The 18,049-nt window shown below is 45.8% G+C and overlaps 2 protein-coding genes across 3 annotated transcripts in view; one reads left to right on the top strand and one right to left on the bottom strand.

Annotated features, from left to right (window-relative positions):
* Positions 1-112: 112 nt before the first annotated feature.
* LOC149332419 (protein arginine methyltransferase NDUFAF7, mitochondrial) lies at positions 113-9,790 on the bottom strand. Of its 2 annotated transcripts, XM_089557991.1 has the most exons (10): positions 9,526-9,789; positions 9,153-9,310; positions 8,961-9,041; positions 8,765-8,875; positions 7,199-7,375; positions 5,782-6,030; positions 3,200-3,346; positions 1,640-1,745; positions 1,497-1,564; positions 113-1,296 (listed from the first exon to the last, which is right to left on the bottom strand). In XM_089557991.1, the coding sequence occupies exons 1-10, from the start codon at positions 9,620-9,622 to the stop codon at positions 1,123-1,125; spliced, it is 1,368 nt and encodes a 455-aa protein (XP_089414117.1). In that variant the 5' UTR covers positions 9,623-9,789; the 3' UTR covers positions 113-1,122. The 2 variants fall into 2 exon arrangements, with proteins under 2 accessions (XP_089414117.1, XP_089414116.1); XM_089557990.1 differs by having other exon boundaries at positions 1,497-1,745; positions 9,526-9,790.
* A 104-nt stretch (positions 9,791-9,894) lies between these two features.
* Positions 9,895-18,049, top strand: part of Ero1L (endoplasmic reticulum oxidoreductin-1-like protein) — a 19,994-nt gene continuing 11,839 nt past the window's right edge. The window contains 4 exon segments of the mRNA XM_089557511.1: positions 9,895-10,231; positions 13,348-13,467; positions 14,042-14,125; positions 15,824-15,889. Of these exon segments, the coding sequence (XP_089413637.1) occupies positions 10,133-10,231; positions 13,348-13,467; positions 14,042-14,125; positions 15,824-15,889 (369 nt within the window). The 5' untranslated portion in view covers positions 9,895-10,132.

Genomic DNA, 18,049 nt, shown 5'->3' with positions numbered 1-18,049 from the left:
CTGCTTGACCAAACAAAGGTATATGGTAACTCCTTAAAATTCCATAGCTGTTCACTGCTAGCGTTAGCTGCTTCAAGCAAGGCAGCATTGATAAGCAACAAGTGCACAGGGATCACTGAGGTGTAAGGCATTTTTTTTTCTTTTATTTCGCACAGCCGTATCAAAATGTACAGATAATGCTTTTTGTTGGCTCGGTGGACAAGAGTATACACTTTGCACAAAGAGATTGTACTACATGAGTAAAACATCATGGGACATTAAAGTGTATTTTGCTTACTTTTGACTGATCTCTTGCAAAAAAGTGTGAGCTGTCTCATTGATTTGGAGGGAACAGCCTTGTGGCATGCTGCAAAACCAGTAATATAGCTGCACTGCAGTAATGTACCGTTAATATCGGACATGCCTTGAGGGTAGACAAAAGTATAAATGCCCAAATTTGTTTAAGAGTAGATACAGTATGGCGGTCAACCCTTTTCCACCCACCACGCTACCCGTTAGGAAAAGTGAACACTGCTTTGGCTTGCCACTAGATGAACTGACTAAGATCATGCTTGGCTTGGCCACTTAAGTTTCTTCAAAGAAGCTCCTTACGAGCTAGATTAGTGTGTAAAAAAGTAAAAAACCCTTAAGCTAACCCTTTCAAAATTTCCCCTCTTTCATCGTCTCTGAAGCGCAGCACGAAACACTCCACCCAAAAGGCAAATGCTACAATGTTTACTTGCTTGAATAGCTGAAGTACTGAGTCGGAAAGTCCACAGTACTTATGAGTCTATGTTGGTATTGGTACGTTAAACAAAAGCTGTTTCATTAATTCAGCCACTAAACGAGTTACGCCAAGCCTTGCACCACAGAGATGGCGTTGCGTGGTCCATTTTGTTTGTTCCAAGAGTGGAATGGCGACACTGGCTTGGTTCCCCAGCACAGAAAGTTTCAATAATGGCGAATTGTAGCAAGATGTGGTTGCTCACAGTGTAAGGTGCCTCATAGCACATCGTTGCTATTTAGCATAGCCAGAGACAATTATCGACGAAATGTTACGTGAGAAAAGGGGCACGCTGCTCAAGAAAGCTGGCAGGTATGGATCTGTCAGTGCTCCCTCTTTCCGAGTGTTGGCGAGCGGCTTTAGGAAGGTGCAAAGAACCCTGCTGGAGGATTGGCGTTGAGTGTTTCCTGCATGTCCTTAGGAAAGATGCCAAAGAACTTGAAGCGCTCGCCCATCTTCTCTGGATTGGTCAACATGTCGTAACCCGTCAGCAAGTCCTGTCGAGCCTCGGGAGGACAGTTGGCCAGGAGTTTCTGGAACAGCAAGTTTGTGTACAGCCTTCATGAAGACCTCACGCAAAGAGTGGAGTGCACTCAGGCAAACCTCACTGTTACCGTGGGAAGCAGCTGTGAAAGAGCAGTTAAGGCCTATGCTCTCAATTAATCAGCATAGCTGGCTTCTAATGGTGCGAATGTTTCAAGTAATGAAAGATGGGAAGTCAGTTCAAACCTACCTCCAGACGTATGTGGATGCCCATGTTTCTGAGGAATTCTCCCTGGGCAATGGGGCCAAAGGTCAGCGCTGAAAATGACACATTGCTTTCATTAGTACACAGGCCAACTGCTGGCAGCAAGAGGGACAAAAATGCACTCTCACCTCTGTCCTTCAGAATACGTCTAAGGTAGGAAAAGTCGACATCGGCAGTCAAGTCTGCCGTGCCTGGCTCGGACAACGCGGGGTGCAGGGCATGGTTCTTGAATGCCTGCAAGATGAGTCGCGCGCAGAGGGTAGCTGTAGAGGACACTGATAAAAGCCCATTGCTTGGTTGCTATTCCAAGCAACTGAACCACGAGGAGAAAAAATGAACAGATGGTTACGATAGTTGATAATGCTAAATTTGAGCGCAGCTCTTCACAGGCCACCTGCCACTGCTGGCAGGTGCCGTTTCACTGTACTACTACCTGCCAACATGCCACCTGTTATGCCGACACCGATGCTGATTACGCGGAATGCAGGAACGGGCGCCTAAAAGCCACGCTTTCAAACCAGTGGCTCATCAGCTTAACCAATCGGCTGCTCAGGACATTAAGAGGGGACACTGGTCTTGAAAAGAAAATTTTATTAATTTAGTCATAGTTATGAAATTTCCAGGGCACATGTATTTTTGTGCGCTGATTCTAGGTATGTCATTTAATTTCATGTAAAACAATTCCTTGAGCACTTATGCACATTTTATGCAACTATTTTGCGGAGAGTTTTGAAGAAAATTTGCTGTAGGAAACTCGCTGAAATGTATGCCATTGGGTTCTCTTGACACCAAGGAATACAATAAGAGTGAAATTATCATCCTGGCTCTCATAGAACTTGAGTAATAGGGTACTGAAGCTGCCACTTCAGAAACAGGAATACACACTTTCCTTCTCATTTCTGAAGCGACAACTTCAAAACTCTATATCTTAAGTTCTATGACAGGCAGGAAGACAATTTCACCCTTATTGTATTCCTTGGTGTCAAGAGAACCCGATGGCATACATTTCAGCGAGTTTCCCGCAGCAAATTTTCTTCAAAACTCTCCACAAAATACTAGCGTAAAAAGTGCATAAGTGCTCAAGGAATTGTTTTACATGAAATTAAATGACATATTTAGAATCGGCACACAAAAATACATATTCCCTGAAGATTTAGTAACTGTGACTTCATTAATAAAAATTTTTTTTTCAAGACCATTGTCCCCCCTTCAACAACCCATCGGTTAAAACTAATTAGCTTTTATAACCTCCAGAAAGAATTTGTGGCTGTAACAAAGCAAGAGAAAAGACAGCTGGAGCTATCCTGTTATGCTCGTCGCCAGGGTTCCTAAACAACAGTAACAGGATGGCGCTGTTAAGCATATGCAACAAGACATCTTCGTATATGCGCATTAAAGGGGATGCTGACGACAAAGTGAAGTTGACCTGCGTCAGTGGATTGCTGCAATCTAATGGCAGAGAGGCTATGTTCAGTAGAAAGTATGAGTTTCCATGTTCTTAAAAGCATTCATTAAATTTTTTGCCTGAAGACATTGGCACTGGTAAACATTCTTTGCCGTCTAGCTATGCAATATTTTGTTTTCATCGTAAAGATGTTATTGTTGCAGTACGCAGAGGTTATCGCTGCAGATGATATATCAGGCAACCCATTGCGGCAGAGTTGATAATGCAAAGAGTATATGCTCACACGGAACGTGTCTGTCTTGTCGCCATCATGCCCATAGTCGACAACGAGCCCGCAGCCTCCATGCTCGTCCATGCGGCTGGCAAGCTCTTGAACAATGACACCTGCCTCTGGACAGACTTCAAGGTGGTCCCGCTTCTCACCTGTTACCTGCAGTGCAGGAGTGGGGCAAAATAAACTGTTAACACAGCACATGCATGACAACCTAACATTTCAGCAGGACTGCTCTAAAGTCAGAACCTAACATAATGCACCTTGCTTTAAACAAATTTGTCGTGTAAAAGTTTTTCCTTTTTTTTCATGCCTCACTCCTAATTCCACTGAAAATCGTTTATATTTGTCGACATACAGAATTTTTTTTTTTTTCAGCTCGCTTTTGATGTTACAAAGTCCTCGTAAATCGCATACATTCGGAGCCATTGTTGTAAACAAGAAAAAAACAAACACCGACCCTGACAGAACTGTCATTAGTGCACATCCTTTGACAACTGCTGGGTGTGTACAAAGCAGATGGCGAGCGCCATGTATCAGATCTGCACCATCTGCTGTATCTTCACACCTTATCGCTGGAGCACCTAGTGCGAGTTATGCCCTTTTGCAATAAGCAGTGATAAATGCCTGCAGGCCCTTGTCCTTATCACAGGCACACCTGGTGCAGGTGAAAGCAGACAGGGTCAAGTGGGAAAATGAACTTATGAAATTCTTCGTGATATGGCGGATGGAGCTGCAGCAGAACCAAGCTATATGGGAATCAACGGGAAAGTCCTTCGACCCGGAACGCTCACAACCGGGTTGATGCACATGAGGATGACAAATTGTTCACGTGCACAGTGGCTATGGTGAAATCAGCCTATCATAAAAAAAGTAATGGTGCAAACCGTGCTATGCCTAGACTGCCTCACTGCAGAAATGTGTGTGCGCTGACCAGTGTTTCAGCTTCTGAAGGCATTCCTGCTCTCACTTCTCTTCTGTGGTCAAATCATGCCTGAAGCTTCCTTAAGCGATCGTGCTGTCGCTCCTCTTCCGTGGTAAAGGTCTTGCCTGTTGCTTGCGATGGCGATCGTATCCTTGGCTATTGGACGCAGTACTTGTGGAAGGTTTCGTGAATGTCGACGCCATTAAGTGATATCACCAGAACAAAGCTGGCGTGAGAAGATGAAGTCGCCATGTTTTCAGAGGCGAGTCAAAATGATCATTCCATCTCGAGCGCCAGACTTTTGCGCCGCCAGTGTGCACCCACTCATTGGTACCAATGCAGCACGCATGCACCCCCCTCGCCAACACGTGGCGCCATGTGGAGTGCTTCTGGGCAATTCCTATGTAGAGGACCACAGCATGCCACCAATGTATACGCTCTGGAAGCTCCTCTGGACTGCCGCTGCCTGATGTTACAACATTTTACTTTGGGATGCCATGAGCGTCTGCGTCTGCCTTTGCAACATAGTTATTGTAGGTGATAATTTAAAACCCTGCCTAGTTGGCCCACTTGAAATCAACAATACCATGAACCAACACTTACAAGGAACTGGAAACGAGAATTTTCAGTCCTTGTTTAAGAAGAACCTTGTGCCCTTATGTGGGTTCCAGAAGTGAGGCTTTGGATGGACGGAAACCAGACTGACAAAACTTGTGGACAAAGAGCGGCGGAAATGTAGCCGTTGAATGCATTTCTGTATTAAAAAATTGTGGGGTTTAACCTTCCGAAGTGACACACAGGCTATGAGGGACACGTACTGGAGGACTTTAGATTAATTCATACCACTTGGGGCTCTTTAATGTGCACTGGCATGGCACAGTGCCGCGGGTGTTTTTGCATTACACCTCCACTGAAATACGGCCGCTGTGGCGGGTTAAAATCAGCCAAGTGAAGTGTAATGCTGATCGAAATGTACAGGGTCTTGAATATTTGGGGGCCGGGTTTTAAAAATTTCTATATAAAATATACTACCCCATTTGAGCTGAAATAACGTTCACAAAGTAGCAAAATATAGTCTACGTTATCTAATAAGTGATTCAACATCGGTATTTGCCTAGATTTTCCGGAATGGACGGAAAACTGCTCTCGCCGGCGTGCACAATTTTCGCAGAAGCGAGTCAAGAAGCTGTGTTGCCATGGTGCGCCATCTGTCGAGCGGCGAGGCAACCGCCATCTCCGGCAAGGCCGTTGGCGCGCTTACTTCGAAGGTGCAGATCGTCTGCTCGTTGAAAATAATGCCACAAGGAAGAGTCACGGCGTTGCCGGAGATGGCGGTTGCCTTGCCGCTTGACAGATGGCGCACCATGTCAACACAGCTTCTCGAATCGCTTCTGCGAAAATTGTGCACGCCGCCGAGAGCAGTTTTCCGTCCATTCCAGAAAATCTAGGCAAGTACCGATGTTGAATCACTTATCAGATAACGTATACCACATTTTGCTACTCTGTGAACGTTATTTCAGCTCGAATGGGGTAGTAGATTTTGCATAGCAATTTTATAAAACCCGGCCTCCAAATATTCAAGACCCGGTATGACTGCTAAGAACAGAACAAGAACTTATTTTTCTATGCGCGCAAAACAAGCACTGAAGGAGAGTTGCGTGCTACTCACATTGGCGAAGAAACTTGCTGGTGTAGGCCCTCTGGAAAGCACGTATCGTAGGTGGTGTGGACCTGGCCCATCGTCCAGGTCAATGAAGACCTCTCGCCACCCCTCGGGGGTGCGCTGGAACTTGTGCACGGGGAGGGCGTCCAGGAATTCGTGGGCGATGAAGCACGAGAAGCCACGTGGCACGTCATGAAGGTGCCGGTACCAGCCGACAGGGACGCCGTGCTTCGTGATGCTGTGCTTGTAAGTGGCCTGCACGAGTGGTGCAGTACATGTGAAAGAAGCTTCTTCCATATGGATTTGCTCACGCACGTAAGGAGTGTCATGAACCAACTTTGCTAAAAAGGCCTAGGTGAAAAGTAGCAAAGGCTACAAGGTCATGTTGGTTACTTTGACTTGAATCAACGTTCTGCTGTTTCACATAAGTCTTTCGCAACCGCAGAAAACAAAACGCGGTCAATGTGAATTATCTCCTGTAGGCTAAGGGGGGACACGGGTCTTTTAGACCAAAAAATGACCAAAAAATCGATTTTCAAAAATGACATTTGTGGAATCTACAGCTATTATTTTCCAACTGTACCAGTTTTTTCCTTCCAGAAATCAACATTTTGACCATAATATTAAATTCAGATCATCGTGTGGGCTGAATATGCAGGAGCAGACAATTTAATGGCATGAAAATTTTGGACATCTGGCTGCCTTAGTATGTCGATATGTCAACATCTAGGACAGATAGAGATGCCATATTGTTTGCTAAGGGAAGCTGAAGGCATAGTGTGTGCAATAATCAAAGCAGATTTGTTCAATCGCACTTCAAAAATTTATAATTTCGCAATGTTTATCAATGCATTACAGTCACACCTTGAACATTGATATTCCAAGTGCTGTAAAATTACTAGTGAGGGTAAAATGAAAGAAATGGTTTTGAATATTGCACTCTTTACTCACTATACTATGTAGCCACGAATTAAAAATGATGTTTTATTGAGCAGTTTTTTTTTCACTGAGGTACTAATCAATGACTAATTAAAATTAATTATCTTTGGAACCGGCTAGTTTATGAGAAAGGTAAATTCGCTGCTGAAATCAATATAAAAAACTGAGTAAAGTGGTACAGTTTCATTAGGATTGGACTAAAAGTAAGGAAAATAGGTCTAAGACCAGTGTCCCCCCTTAAGACGAAATGGCCCAAAGTAAGCTGCTGATCTGATATGAATTCTGCACAACAAAACGACAAAAGAAGTCTCACATTACGAAATAGTGCAAAGTTGACTCACACACATAAGCAGCAACGCCATGCCTTCAGAAGCCTGCCATACTGCATATGTGTCACTTACACTTACAGCAGGCAAAGTCTTGATAAAAAGCTCAAGGGATTATCCATAGCAACGAAAGGTAGTATTTCTGACTCGAAACTTGCCTCTTCGCTGTCTTTCTTCACCTGGAGGCGCAGAGTAACCGGGCTGTGTTCCAACACGTCCTTCACGACGCTGACAGTTCCGCACAGTTTGAGCTCCTGCACTTGGCTCAGGTGCGGGCTGATTTCGACCAAGTGCAGCGACACCACTTCCATGGCATCGCTGTACTTTGAAAACACCTGCAACACACCACAAACCCGACAATGCAATGCTTCTTTCAGAACTAGGTGGCTACAAGAACTGATGTAGGACTTCCTGAGGGTCACGGTTTGTACAGTCATGAGATATACGGCAGGAAAGAAAACCTGAGAATAATTTTACGGACTACTCCATAATTAGGTGCGCCACAGTTTTTTCTGTTTTCTATCTAGTTTTCCTCTTGGTGTAAGATTTCCTCTTGGCGCTCTAGCCGCTGCCCGCGCACCATCACGCTGTCACAAGCGATGTCAGTACTTGTGTTTGTCTTTCTTCTGTTGTCTATGTGTTTTCTGCACTGCATATTTTCCTCTACCCTGGGTCCCCCAACCTTCGCAGGAACGTAATCATTCGGAACCATTATTAAGTAATCATTCGGAGCCATTATTAAGCTGGGCCGCCGCGGTGGCTCAGTGGTTATGGTGCTCGGCTGCTGACCCGAAAGACGCGGGTTTGATCCCGGCCGCGGCGGTTGAATTTCTTTGGAGGAGAAATTCTAGAGGCCCGTGTACTGTGCGATGTCAGTGCACGTTAAAGAACCCCAGGTGGTCGAAATTTCCGGAGCCCTCCACTATGGCGTCTCTCATAGCCTTAGTCGCTTTGGGACGTTAAACCCCATATACCAACCAACCATTATTAAGCTATAGGGAATTACTTCAACATTTGACATTGGCAAGGAAAGCATACGACGAACCGCACAAAAATCTAAATACGAAGCAAGGGGTCATATGTTTTCAAAATAGTACGATTTGCATTGTGCCTTCTGTGGAGTGGCTATACCACGTAGCATGGGCATGCCAATAGAATCCTGGTATTCCAAGAATCAATAATCCAACAACTGGGGACTAGGAGGTGGCGCTGTACAGCTGACATAGCAGACGACATTTCGCTGGTGAAGCGGGCAAGAGTGGTGGCAAAAGCCAATGGGCTCCTGGAATGAAGGTCCACCCAACTAACTGCGACTTCCTCTATGCATTTAACATTTTTCTCTCCCTCTGGGTGCAACTGAGTGAACTAATTAAGCAGACGAAAGTGAAACGTCAGAGTTGTGTTCAATACATGAGGTATTGTGTTGCCGCGAAACTACACTGAGTGAAGCTGTCTGTTTAAGGATTGAGTAATCCTTGCATAGCTATGGTAGAAAGTGAAATGTACAGAAAAGAAGATAAGGACATGGTTACATAGCTGTGTTGCTGTGGGAAGTTTTTCAACAACAGTTGCAAGCTTGTTTGTCAACACATGAAAATACATTTTGGATGTGACCTCATTCTGTCTGTCACAATGTCGTGCGGTGCATAGCCGAGCCAGGGCACACACAAACCGACGCCACACCACTAACGACCTTATGCTGACGCTACGAGGGCATAACTCACCCGTAGCATGTCATCCGAAAGAGTGCCGCGTCCAGGTCCCAGCTCCACAATGTAAAGCGGCTTCGGCTTCCCAGCTTTGACCCATTCGTTCAGGAACCACACAGCAATCAGCTGGAACAGAGCGACGAGACAAGAGTTTGACAACGTTCCAAATCATTCCTGCGGTCGTCGTTCGGCGGAGGCGAGCCTTACGCACCTCTCCGAACATCTGAGATATTTCGGGCGACGTCGTGAAGTCGCCCGAACTGCCGAACACATCCCGGTGCATGTAGTAGCCCTGGAATAATAATAATAATAAGAAAAGGCCACGTTAATTTAGCTCTGTGCACGCAAAGTCTATTTTTGCTTGTTTTCATCGCAGACGCAAAGGGAACAGTGCAATACGTACGGACATAGGATTGGTCAAGACTTCCTTCATGTACTCGGCCACGGTAATCGGTCCCGTCGCAAGTATTCGCGATCTCAGCTGCTGCAGAAGCTTTGTTTCCGCAGACTTTGCTTGCGCCTCGATCACCATGGAACGCTTGCTCAACTGCTTGGCGATACCTACAGAAACAACAAAACATGACCCGGACTTCGCCATGTTAATAATCGCCTGATCCACTAGGAAGAAAAAGATAACAAATATTGTACGCAGTTCCGACGCACGCAGCGCAAGAGCTTTTGCAGGCTGCTTAAACACTTCCAACTGCACAAGAAAGTGCGCTTTAGCAAGTCGATGCGTTTGTTCTTTCCACGCTTCGCTAAAAGGAGTGTCATACCCGGAGCGACTGTCGGCGTTTTGCCGTGAAGTTTTCTCAGACCGCTGCTCGGTGCTCGGAGGAGCTTGAAGACTGCGCGCGTCACTGCCGAATTCATTTTCTCGCGTTCGGGCGCGCTACCGAACAATTAAACAGCTTCTGGTCATCAACGGCTAGGGTAGAAGTAATTACGAGATTTTATCAGTGTCCTCCTTCGGTGTCTTCAAAGTACCCTCATCAGCTGTCGCAGGCGCTACAGGCGCTGCGCCCTTCCTACAAGTTGAATCGGCCGCGATCCAGCACTCGAACTTTTTAAAGATATTCCGAAAAAATAGTATAACTAATAAATAATAAAAATAACATTTATTATTTTATCCAGCGTCACTTGTTTCAAATTAGTTGTTCTTGTCATGATATTGCCGATAATGCCGCGGATACGAAAACGTGCCTGTAAAAGTGAGGCTTTTGATACCTGCCGATATGGAGGGTGTAGAGGTGAAGCTCTCGCTCAAGGAAGTTTTGCGGTGATATGTGTGATGTGCAGCGAGCCGGCAGCACGCGTAATCGGTGTGGCAGTTGCGTGTCGCATTCTTCATCAAACTTGTCTTGATTCTGACACGGTTTTATCATGGTGAAGCACTCAGTGACTTTTATTTTGTTCGCGCTTACGATTGGGGCTTCTTCCCGGAACGAGCATGGTACCGACAGGGAATCCTGTTTTTGCCTGGTAAGACCATTTATTTGTACGGAGTCGCGTCCTTTATATGGCCTTTCGCGTGCTTTTAGGAGCATTGAGAGCAACGTAGCTTTATTCGTACGATTAGGTTAAAGTGAGATTGGCGGGCAAACATGTTGCTCGTTGACAAGACAACCATGTCTCTTCCCGATTGTCGCTTGATGATGATCGACTGGTTTCATGGTTTTTCCTGCATTGCCTGCCGTTTTATATTTACGCGGAGGCGATGCGTTATGCATGACTTTTCTCACGTGTTAGTGACTAGTAAAGTGCACTGATTTTAACTGCTATTACAGCGACTTGTAGCGGAGTTGAATGTTAAATGTGCGTGTCAGATCGAGCTCCAGCACGCATCGGTGAAAGAAACGCGAAACAGAAACAGAAATCGCTCTCAGCGCTCGCTGCGGTATAAACTTAAGGTAAATTAGCGACAGTTGTGCTAACACCGGGATTTAACTGCGTGACATGAATTATTACCACTTGCATACTGGCGGTGCAAGAAGCATCTGTGCGGCTTGCGTATGATATCCGATTTCTCGCCCGAGGATCGCGGATTTATCGCTCTTTTTCTGCGAAAGCAAATGCCACGTATCACTACAACATTTGCGGACTTCATTCGCCAAGAGTTTACGTCAACTGCCATGGCACGAGAGTTATATGCGACGTACTATATACTTACAGTGGAACTGTTTCTCGTAGTATACATCAGAGACTGATGTCACACGCTTATGATCCAGCGGGCGGTACAATATCGATTGCTTTCTCTGAATTTATTTTTTTTTTTGAAAACTACGTGCGTGTGGTGTAATCAGACCTCAAGATGTCACGCACAGAAGTCTGCAAATCGCGTTCTGAGAGAGAAGACAGTAGTGCGAGCGAGCTGCAGGCGGTATATACCTTCTCTACCATGCATCTCGAACCATCATGTAATATCGCAACTAATTAGATACGCAGCGCGTAGCTTCGGCGCGCACGCCATGAAAGTGTCTGCAATACGTCTGGTTTTCGAATTGAGTGCAATGAGCGAACAAGTATTGTGTGGAGCATTTTTAAGGCCGCACGCAATTTCTATTGCGTGGCGGGCCTGTGCGCTTCACCACAAAGCACAGTGCTGAAGCAACTACCGAGCCCTCCCAGGCGGAAGATAAAACGGCTGCATGGGCAGCCTTGCGAGTGCGGGCTATTCAACTGGCGGTTGTAGGGCTTCCTGCTGAATCCGTCTTTTTTATTATTTATTGCGCCCACAATGCGCGCCCGTTACGGACGAGAGCGTCGCAATGTTGCGTTATGAATGCGGCTTCCGTGCCTACGTGCTCGGATGCACGGCAGAACTGCCGCGCGCTGTCACGAATCAATCTGACGTCATCACAGTTTCGAGAGGCGTGTCATATCGGGGTTGCCCTCTCTTGCTAGATGCACTGCAACCCGCCATTCTGATCTATTTTTTGATCTCCTTGTATGCGATTGTAGCAGATAGCGCCGTGACTTCCGTTTCGTAGTGCAACCGGTTTTTTTTTTAGGTCGACGTGCGTGACCCCCCGGCGTACGCCCCCACGTTCGATATGCGACCCGTGAAGGCGGCTTTCCCTACTTTCACTCTCGCACTGCAACGAAGTTACGGGGCGGTTGATCGACAGGAAGCCGAGCGCGCCCATCTGCGCGCGTCTTCTGTTTGTTTTATTATTAGCATTGTTTATTTCTTTTCGTTTCCCTCTTTCACACATGCGTGTCTCGATGAGATTACTGCGTAAGACACGTGTGCTCAGGCGCGTAATACGAACCTATCATTTCTGCCAGATATATCTTACACACGCGGCATGTGAGTACGTGTTTCGTGTTTATCTGGCCGCGCCACTCGCCGTGGACGCAACATATGCCGGACTCGCGCTGCGCATCAAAAGGCTCTGCAGCTGTCAGGGACAGCTTATAAGGGCTGCTTCCCGTTCCTCCTCCGACGTCGCCGTGAAAAGGATCGAGCGCACGTCGTATTTGTTCTCGCGCCGGGGGCCTCATTTTTATGTATATATTTTCCGGGACTTAAGCTTACGTGGCAGTATGTTTTCGTACTTTTAAGGTGTTCAGCTGCTTCAGGTCGCTCGTTCCGGGAATTTGAAAAGAACACAAATGCGCAGTGATGGATCGGCATTTAAAAACGCTCGCGGTTCTTGCTCTTGTTGTACGGGTTCACTGGGGAAAGGTGGAGCGCGGCTTTTAAAGTTAAGTAGAAAGTTTAACTTGGGCCCGACCTCGCTCTCTGGAGGCGTGGCCCGCGCTGTAAGCAGACCGCGGTCGACGGCTGCATGTATGCGGGCTTACGCGCCTGCAATCGAAACTGGCGGTTGGGGGCGAGAGAAAAAAGCGTTTTTTGTGTTTTTTTTTTTCTCCCGTGCCTGGCGACGATACCCGCGGCTAGCTGTTGGTCACGCGAACGTGTACTCTTTCTCGCGTGTTTCTTTTCTTTCGTCCGCTCCTTATCGAGTGACAAAAGTGAAAACGCGCACGACGTCTTCTGCAGCGCTACCGCGGCACCTTCGCTCGCGCGTCGTCTGCTTGCGCGCGCTTCGCTGGCTGGACATGGTATTTTCCGCACCGGTGTCGGTTTTGGGGAGTTGCGTACCGTACCGCAGTCGTGAGTGGTGCCGGTTTACTGGAGCCACCGTTGCCTTTGCTGCCGTTTTTGTCGCGGCCAGTGCACTGACGGGCCAGGTGTGTTCTTTCCAGAATGCGCGGTGCAGCGATCGAACGTCGTCAGACATTTTCCAGCACGTAAGCACACGCATACACCCGATCACATATGGGTGACTTTTGTGACCGCGTTGTTTGTGCAGTTGTCTGTGCGCGCCCATTGTTTGTGAGACTCGTTTTTCCAATTGAGCTGTCATATCTGCGTTCCTTTCTGATTGCTGAAACAAACAGTACTAATGAAAAGCATTTTTATCTTTTTTTTTACTCCTTTGAGCACATGTGCCGCATTGCTTTAACGCATATGGCCTGCATGTCACCGACCCTCATAACGTACCTTGCTCGCAAAATGTCAACGCAAATGGTAAAGCCGTTCGTTCAACCCGAATGAATAACAACTGGCCGGGTTTTGTACTTCTTTGCAGTTGCAAGGCCAAGTAGATGACTGCGCTTGCAACATCGACACCATCGATCATTTCAACAACTTCAAAGTCTATCCCATTCTCAAGAGCTTGTTGCAGAAGGACTACTTTCGGTTCTTCAAGGTAAACATATGGTGTTTTTTTCACATGCTTTCTTTTTGCTGAAGACTCAACTCTGAAACGATATATACTGATTTCGTCGTGTTCATATGTCATCTGCCGTTCATTTACTCTTTCGCAAAATCATTAACTTTTGGGATTTCCGTAACTATTGTTGCTGGGTTAGTTCGGTATGCATGTTACAGAAATAAGGCGCTATGAAACACACGAGACCAGACAGGATGGCGATAAAAGATTTTCTTGTATCGTTTGAGCATTAAGCAGAATTTTTTTCATGTTGCATGTCTCACAGGCATGTTTGCAGGATTTGCACATTAACAGGAAAGAAAGAGCATCTGTGCCACACACACTTCAGTCCACAGTGCAGGTTGCCTTTATTATATAGTGCTAGTGCTAGCATATTGTTCATATAGGAACATGTGGTGCGCTCGCGCTCGGCAGATAAAACATACAGGCTGTTTATAATGAAGCACCTGTACATAAGCGGGAACGCGAAGAAGAATAAAAAAAAAAGCAGTGGAGGAGCATATGTTTGCAAGGCTTGCACTGTAATTGTGCTCAAATCTCTTTTTCTCAGGTGAACCTTAAACGGCCATGCCCATTTTGGGCTGATGACAGTCGCTGTGCCCTTCGGGATTGCTCGGTGACCACATGCAGTGAGGTATACTGGCTATTTCTCATATACTTTTACATTGCCTCCCTTTAAATGTTTCGTTTGTTTTCTGTTGTGCTGAATCATAGTTTGATGAGTGTTTACTTTAAGTTTCACTTTAGACTTTTCCGGAAGCCACTCCCTCCCTTGGTGCACTGAATATAATGCTACAAAACAAGTAGATTTCTAATTGAAAAGTGTAAACGGCTTCCAGTAGTTCATATGGCGCGTATGTATGATGCGGTAGCTTCAAACCTAATGTTTGTGTGACAGAAAACAAAACAAAAAAAAACTCTGTGGCCTTGTAGTTTGTAAGAAATTTTGTGGACTAGATTTACAGTTTGTAATTTATGTTTGTTCTCGGTGCATGATGGGTTATGGTGGTGCAGACGCATGAAGCCCATCCTGATTTAGTGTCTTAACTGTGAGGCACTGTGTGTGCCAACTGTGAGTGTTACTGTTCTCAATGTTCCTCCTGTTTTTTGTCACCAAGGCAGGCACTGTGAGTGTTGGCTGGCTCATTTGTGAACCAGGCTTTTTTTGTTGGAAATCTGGCACTTCTCTTTTAGTGCTTGTGTGTATTAGTCTGAGTCCTTGGCCTCTGTGTCGTGCTAGTCTCGAATCGTTACGAAATGCTAACTAGTCCATAGGATAGTTAGCACTTAGTTAGCATTTAGTTAGCATAGTTAGCCATAAGGCCCCACCTAGTACCTGTGTGTATGTTGGTTGTGTCTTTGTGTCCTGTTTTGTGAGTTTCTCACATTGCTGAGGGATATACCAAGTAGTCTCAGTTCCTATTTCTCTTTTGTTTTTGTTTGTTTCCTTTTTGCTTTTTCTTATTTGCTACCCCTCATGGAATTGGAAATCCTATCATTATTCTTGGATGCATTGAGACATGATTTTCATAACACCTCATCGTGCATAGTAAAGGGCTCTGAAACTTGTGCAAGCATTAATAGCCATCATATTAGATCGTGTGTGCTGTAGTTCAGAAAGCATACTCTTAAGTTGTTCATTGATAATGTTCAGCAGCCATCAGGCAGTCTATGCTTTTCCAAGGTTGCAATATAGCCCGTTCAACCACCAATGAACATACATTCTAAGGCGAATGCTAGGAAGCTGGCACCAGTATCTGTGAAATACTTTTCGTCACTCGGATATATCTTCTGCCCTCAGTGGCATCATCAAAGCAGGCTGAAATTGCTGAAAAATTTTTTGTGGTTTTGCAATCACTGCAGCCTATATGTACTAATATTTAAATGTGCAGTGCCATATCTGCTCTGCACAACCTGTCGTGCAGTGTAACTCTGATCCTGCACTGTTTCCTGTTACCCTGCCGAGATACTTGTTGTACTCTTGAAAAGTAGCACCGATATTGTTTCTATAAACATTGCAGACCAAAGAGACAGGTAGACAGCATTTGCGCTAGCATGTGTCCTGTCCGCCTCTGTTCCGTCTGTAATTCTTTTTGTGCTAGTTAACGTGCCTCAAACATCTTAACTACAAACATTAGTGAAAGGAAGCCATGTCTGAGCTCGTGCGTAGTGTAACATGTTAAGTGCTAGCTAGCATGGAGGTATGTAAACTTAAACAGCAAAGCTGACCATTGTTCCTGCTTGCTTCAAGTGCGCCCGCAATTGCCTTTGTAACGCGTTCTTTCTCTTACTCTTGTTTGTAACTTCTGTCATTCTATTTCTTGCCTTGCAGGACAGCCTTCCTCAAAGCCTCAGAGGCCACGAGAGGAATTATGTTCCAAACGGCAGTGTGTCCAAGGTAAAAACACCCCCCCCCCCCCCCTCCCCCAAAAGAAAGTGCTTAAGGGGGGGACACTGGTCTTAGACCTCTTTTCCTTATTTTTACTCCAACAATAATGAAACTCTACCACCTTGCTCAGTTTTTTATACTGATTTCAACAATGAAAGTACCTTTCTCATAAATTAGTTGGTTCCAAAGATAATTAATTTTAATTAGTCATTCATTAGTACCTCTGTGCAAAAAAAACTGCTCAATAAAATATCATTTTTAATCGATGGCTGCGTAGTATGGTGAGTAAAGAGTGCAATAATCAAAGCAGTTTTTCAGTTTTACCCTCATTAGTAATTTCACACCACTTGGAATATCAATGTTCAAGGTGTGAATGTAATACATCGATAAACTTTGCGAAATTATAAATTTTTGGAGTGCGAGTGAACAAATCTGTTCGATTACTACACACACTGTGCCTTCAGCTTCCCTTAGCAAATAATACAACATCTCTAGCCGTCCTAGATGTTGAGATATTGACATACTAAGACAGCCAGATGTCCAAAATTATCATGCCATTAAACTGTCTGATCCTGCATAAATTCAGCCCACTTGATGATCTGAATTTAATATTATGGTCCATAACGTAAGAGTAGCGCAAAACCAGGACGACGGACACAAGGGGAGAGAACACACACCAACAACACAGGCGCTATGTAGCGCCTGTGTTGTTGGTGTGTGTTCTCTCCCCTTGTGTCCGTCGTCCTGGTTTTGCGCTACTCTTACGTTATGGATCAATACCGACTTGCCCAAATTTCCACCCTGGTGAATAATATTATGGTCAATGTGTTGATTTCTTGAAGGAAAAAATTGATACAGTTGGAAAGTAATAGCCGTAGATTCCACAAATGTCATTTCTTGAAACTCAATCTTTTTGGTCATTTTTCGGTCTCAGAGACCAGTGTCAATCCTTAATAGTGGCTCTCCTGTATGTTTTATGGCCCTGCAAAGAGTTGCTGCCCAGCCAGCGCAGCTGCCAAGGTGTACAATGAAAGGAACAAACAGAGGCCTCCGAAACTTAAGAGCCTTCCTGGAATTTAGTGTTGCCATTTGTGCTTGGCTTTCATCCGCTTCTTAAATGCTGGCATCTGGTTTCTGTTCTGGCAATTTTCTTAATTTGTAATGTGAAAGGCATACAGGTTGCCACAATAGCTTACAAAGCACGGTAGCTACGAGAAGGTGAATTTTGCAGCATCAAACTCTTGTGTTCTGATGTGTGCGGCTTCAGTGCACCTTGCATTGATGCCGCACACATGCTTAAAAGAATACAAACACCAGATTTTCGCTTGCGTGTTTTCCTCTCTGCTACACATTAGTACACATGGGTCACACCATGGGGCCTCTAAAATAATTTATAATTGATTTTCTTCTCTCATGCTCTTTTGGCTTCAGGTTGGGCCATATGAGGCATGAAAAAAAAACTGCGATATAATCGCTAGTGTGTAGTTTGTGGGGTTTAAATGGGGGAGATAAATACCTTGTCCCCGCTTATCCGCGGCTGACCCCGTTCAAAACCGCGCGGACCCCCACCCCGTGGTCGCGAGCGCTACCGAGCGCACGCCGACCATGGCGGGCCTTGCTCTGCAGGAACAAAGGAACGACACACTGGCTGACACAAACAAGGCATTTATTGCTATAACAACAATAACGCCAGCTAGCAACAAAATACACTGAGGAATCGAGGATGTCCGACTCACTAGCATGGTTACGAGCGAACGTTCGCCCACGCTAGGGCAAGGGATAAGCTCCGAGGCTGGACGGGACGGGGTGGCGGGAGCGTGTTCCGACCACGACGCGCCCGCGGCGAAGAGCGGAGCGGCGCAGCGCGCAAAACGTTGGCGAGCTTTCCCGGTCCCAAGGAGAAGAGGACCAGTCGCTCCCCGCGCGCGCGCAGCAAAACGCCATTTGTGGCGCTGGTGTAGCTGCGACGCGAGCGCCCTCCCCTGTTAGTTAAAGTAACACAACTAAGGGGAGTGCGTTGCGGGGAAGCTAACCACAGGGAATTAGTGAGTTGCAGGAAAGCAAACGCAGGGGACGAGGGCGTCCCCATAAGTTTTAATCACTGCAACGGTTAGGCCAGCCTGTTTCAAGAGCTGGAGTGACAAAGAATAACTTATCACCGGTTATTAG

This window comes from Amblyomma mixtum, chromosome 8, assembly GCF_055824585.1.
Source record: "Amblyomma mixtum isolate Tamu chromosome 8, ASM5582458v1, whole genome shotgun sequence".
Lineage (NCBI taxonomy): Eukaryota > Metazoa > Arthropoda > Arachnida > Ixodida > Ixodidae > Amblyomma > Amblyomma mixtum.
The sequence above is the reverse complement of the archived record's forward strand: the minus strand, read 5'-3'. Positions and strand labels throughout refer to the sequence as shown.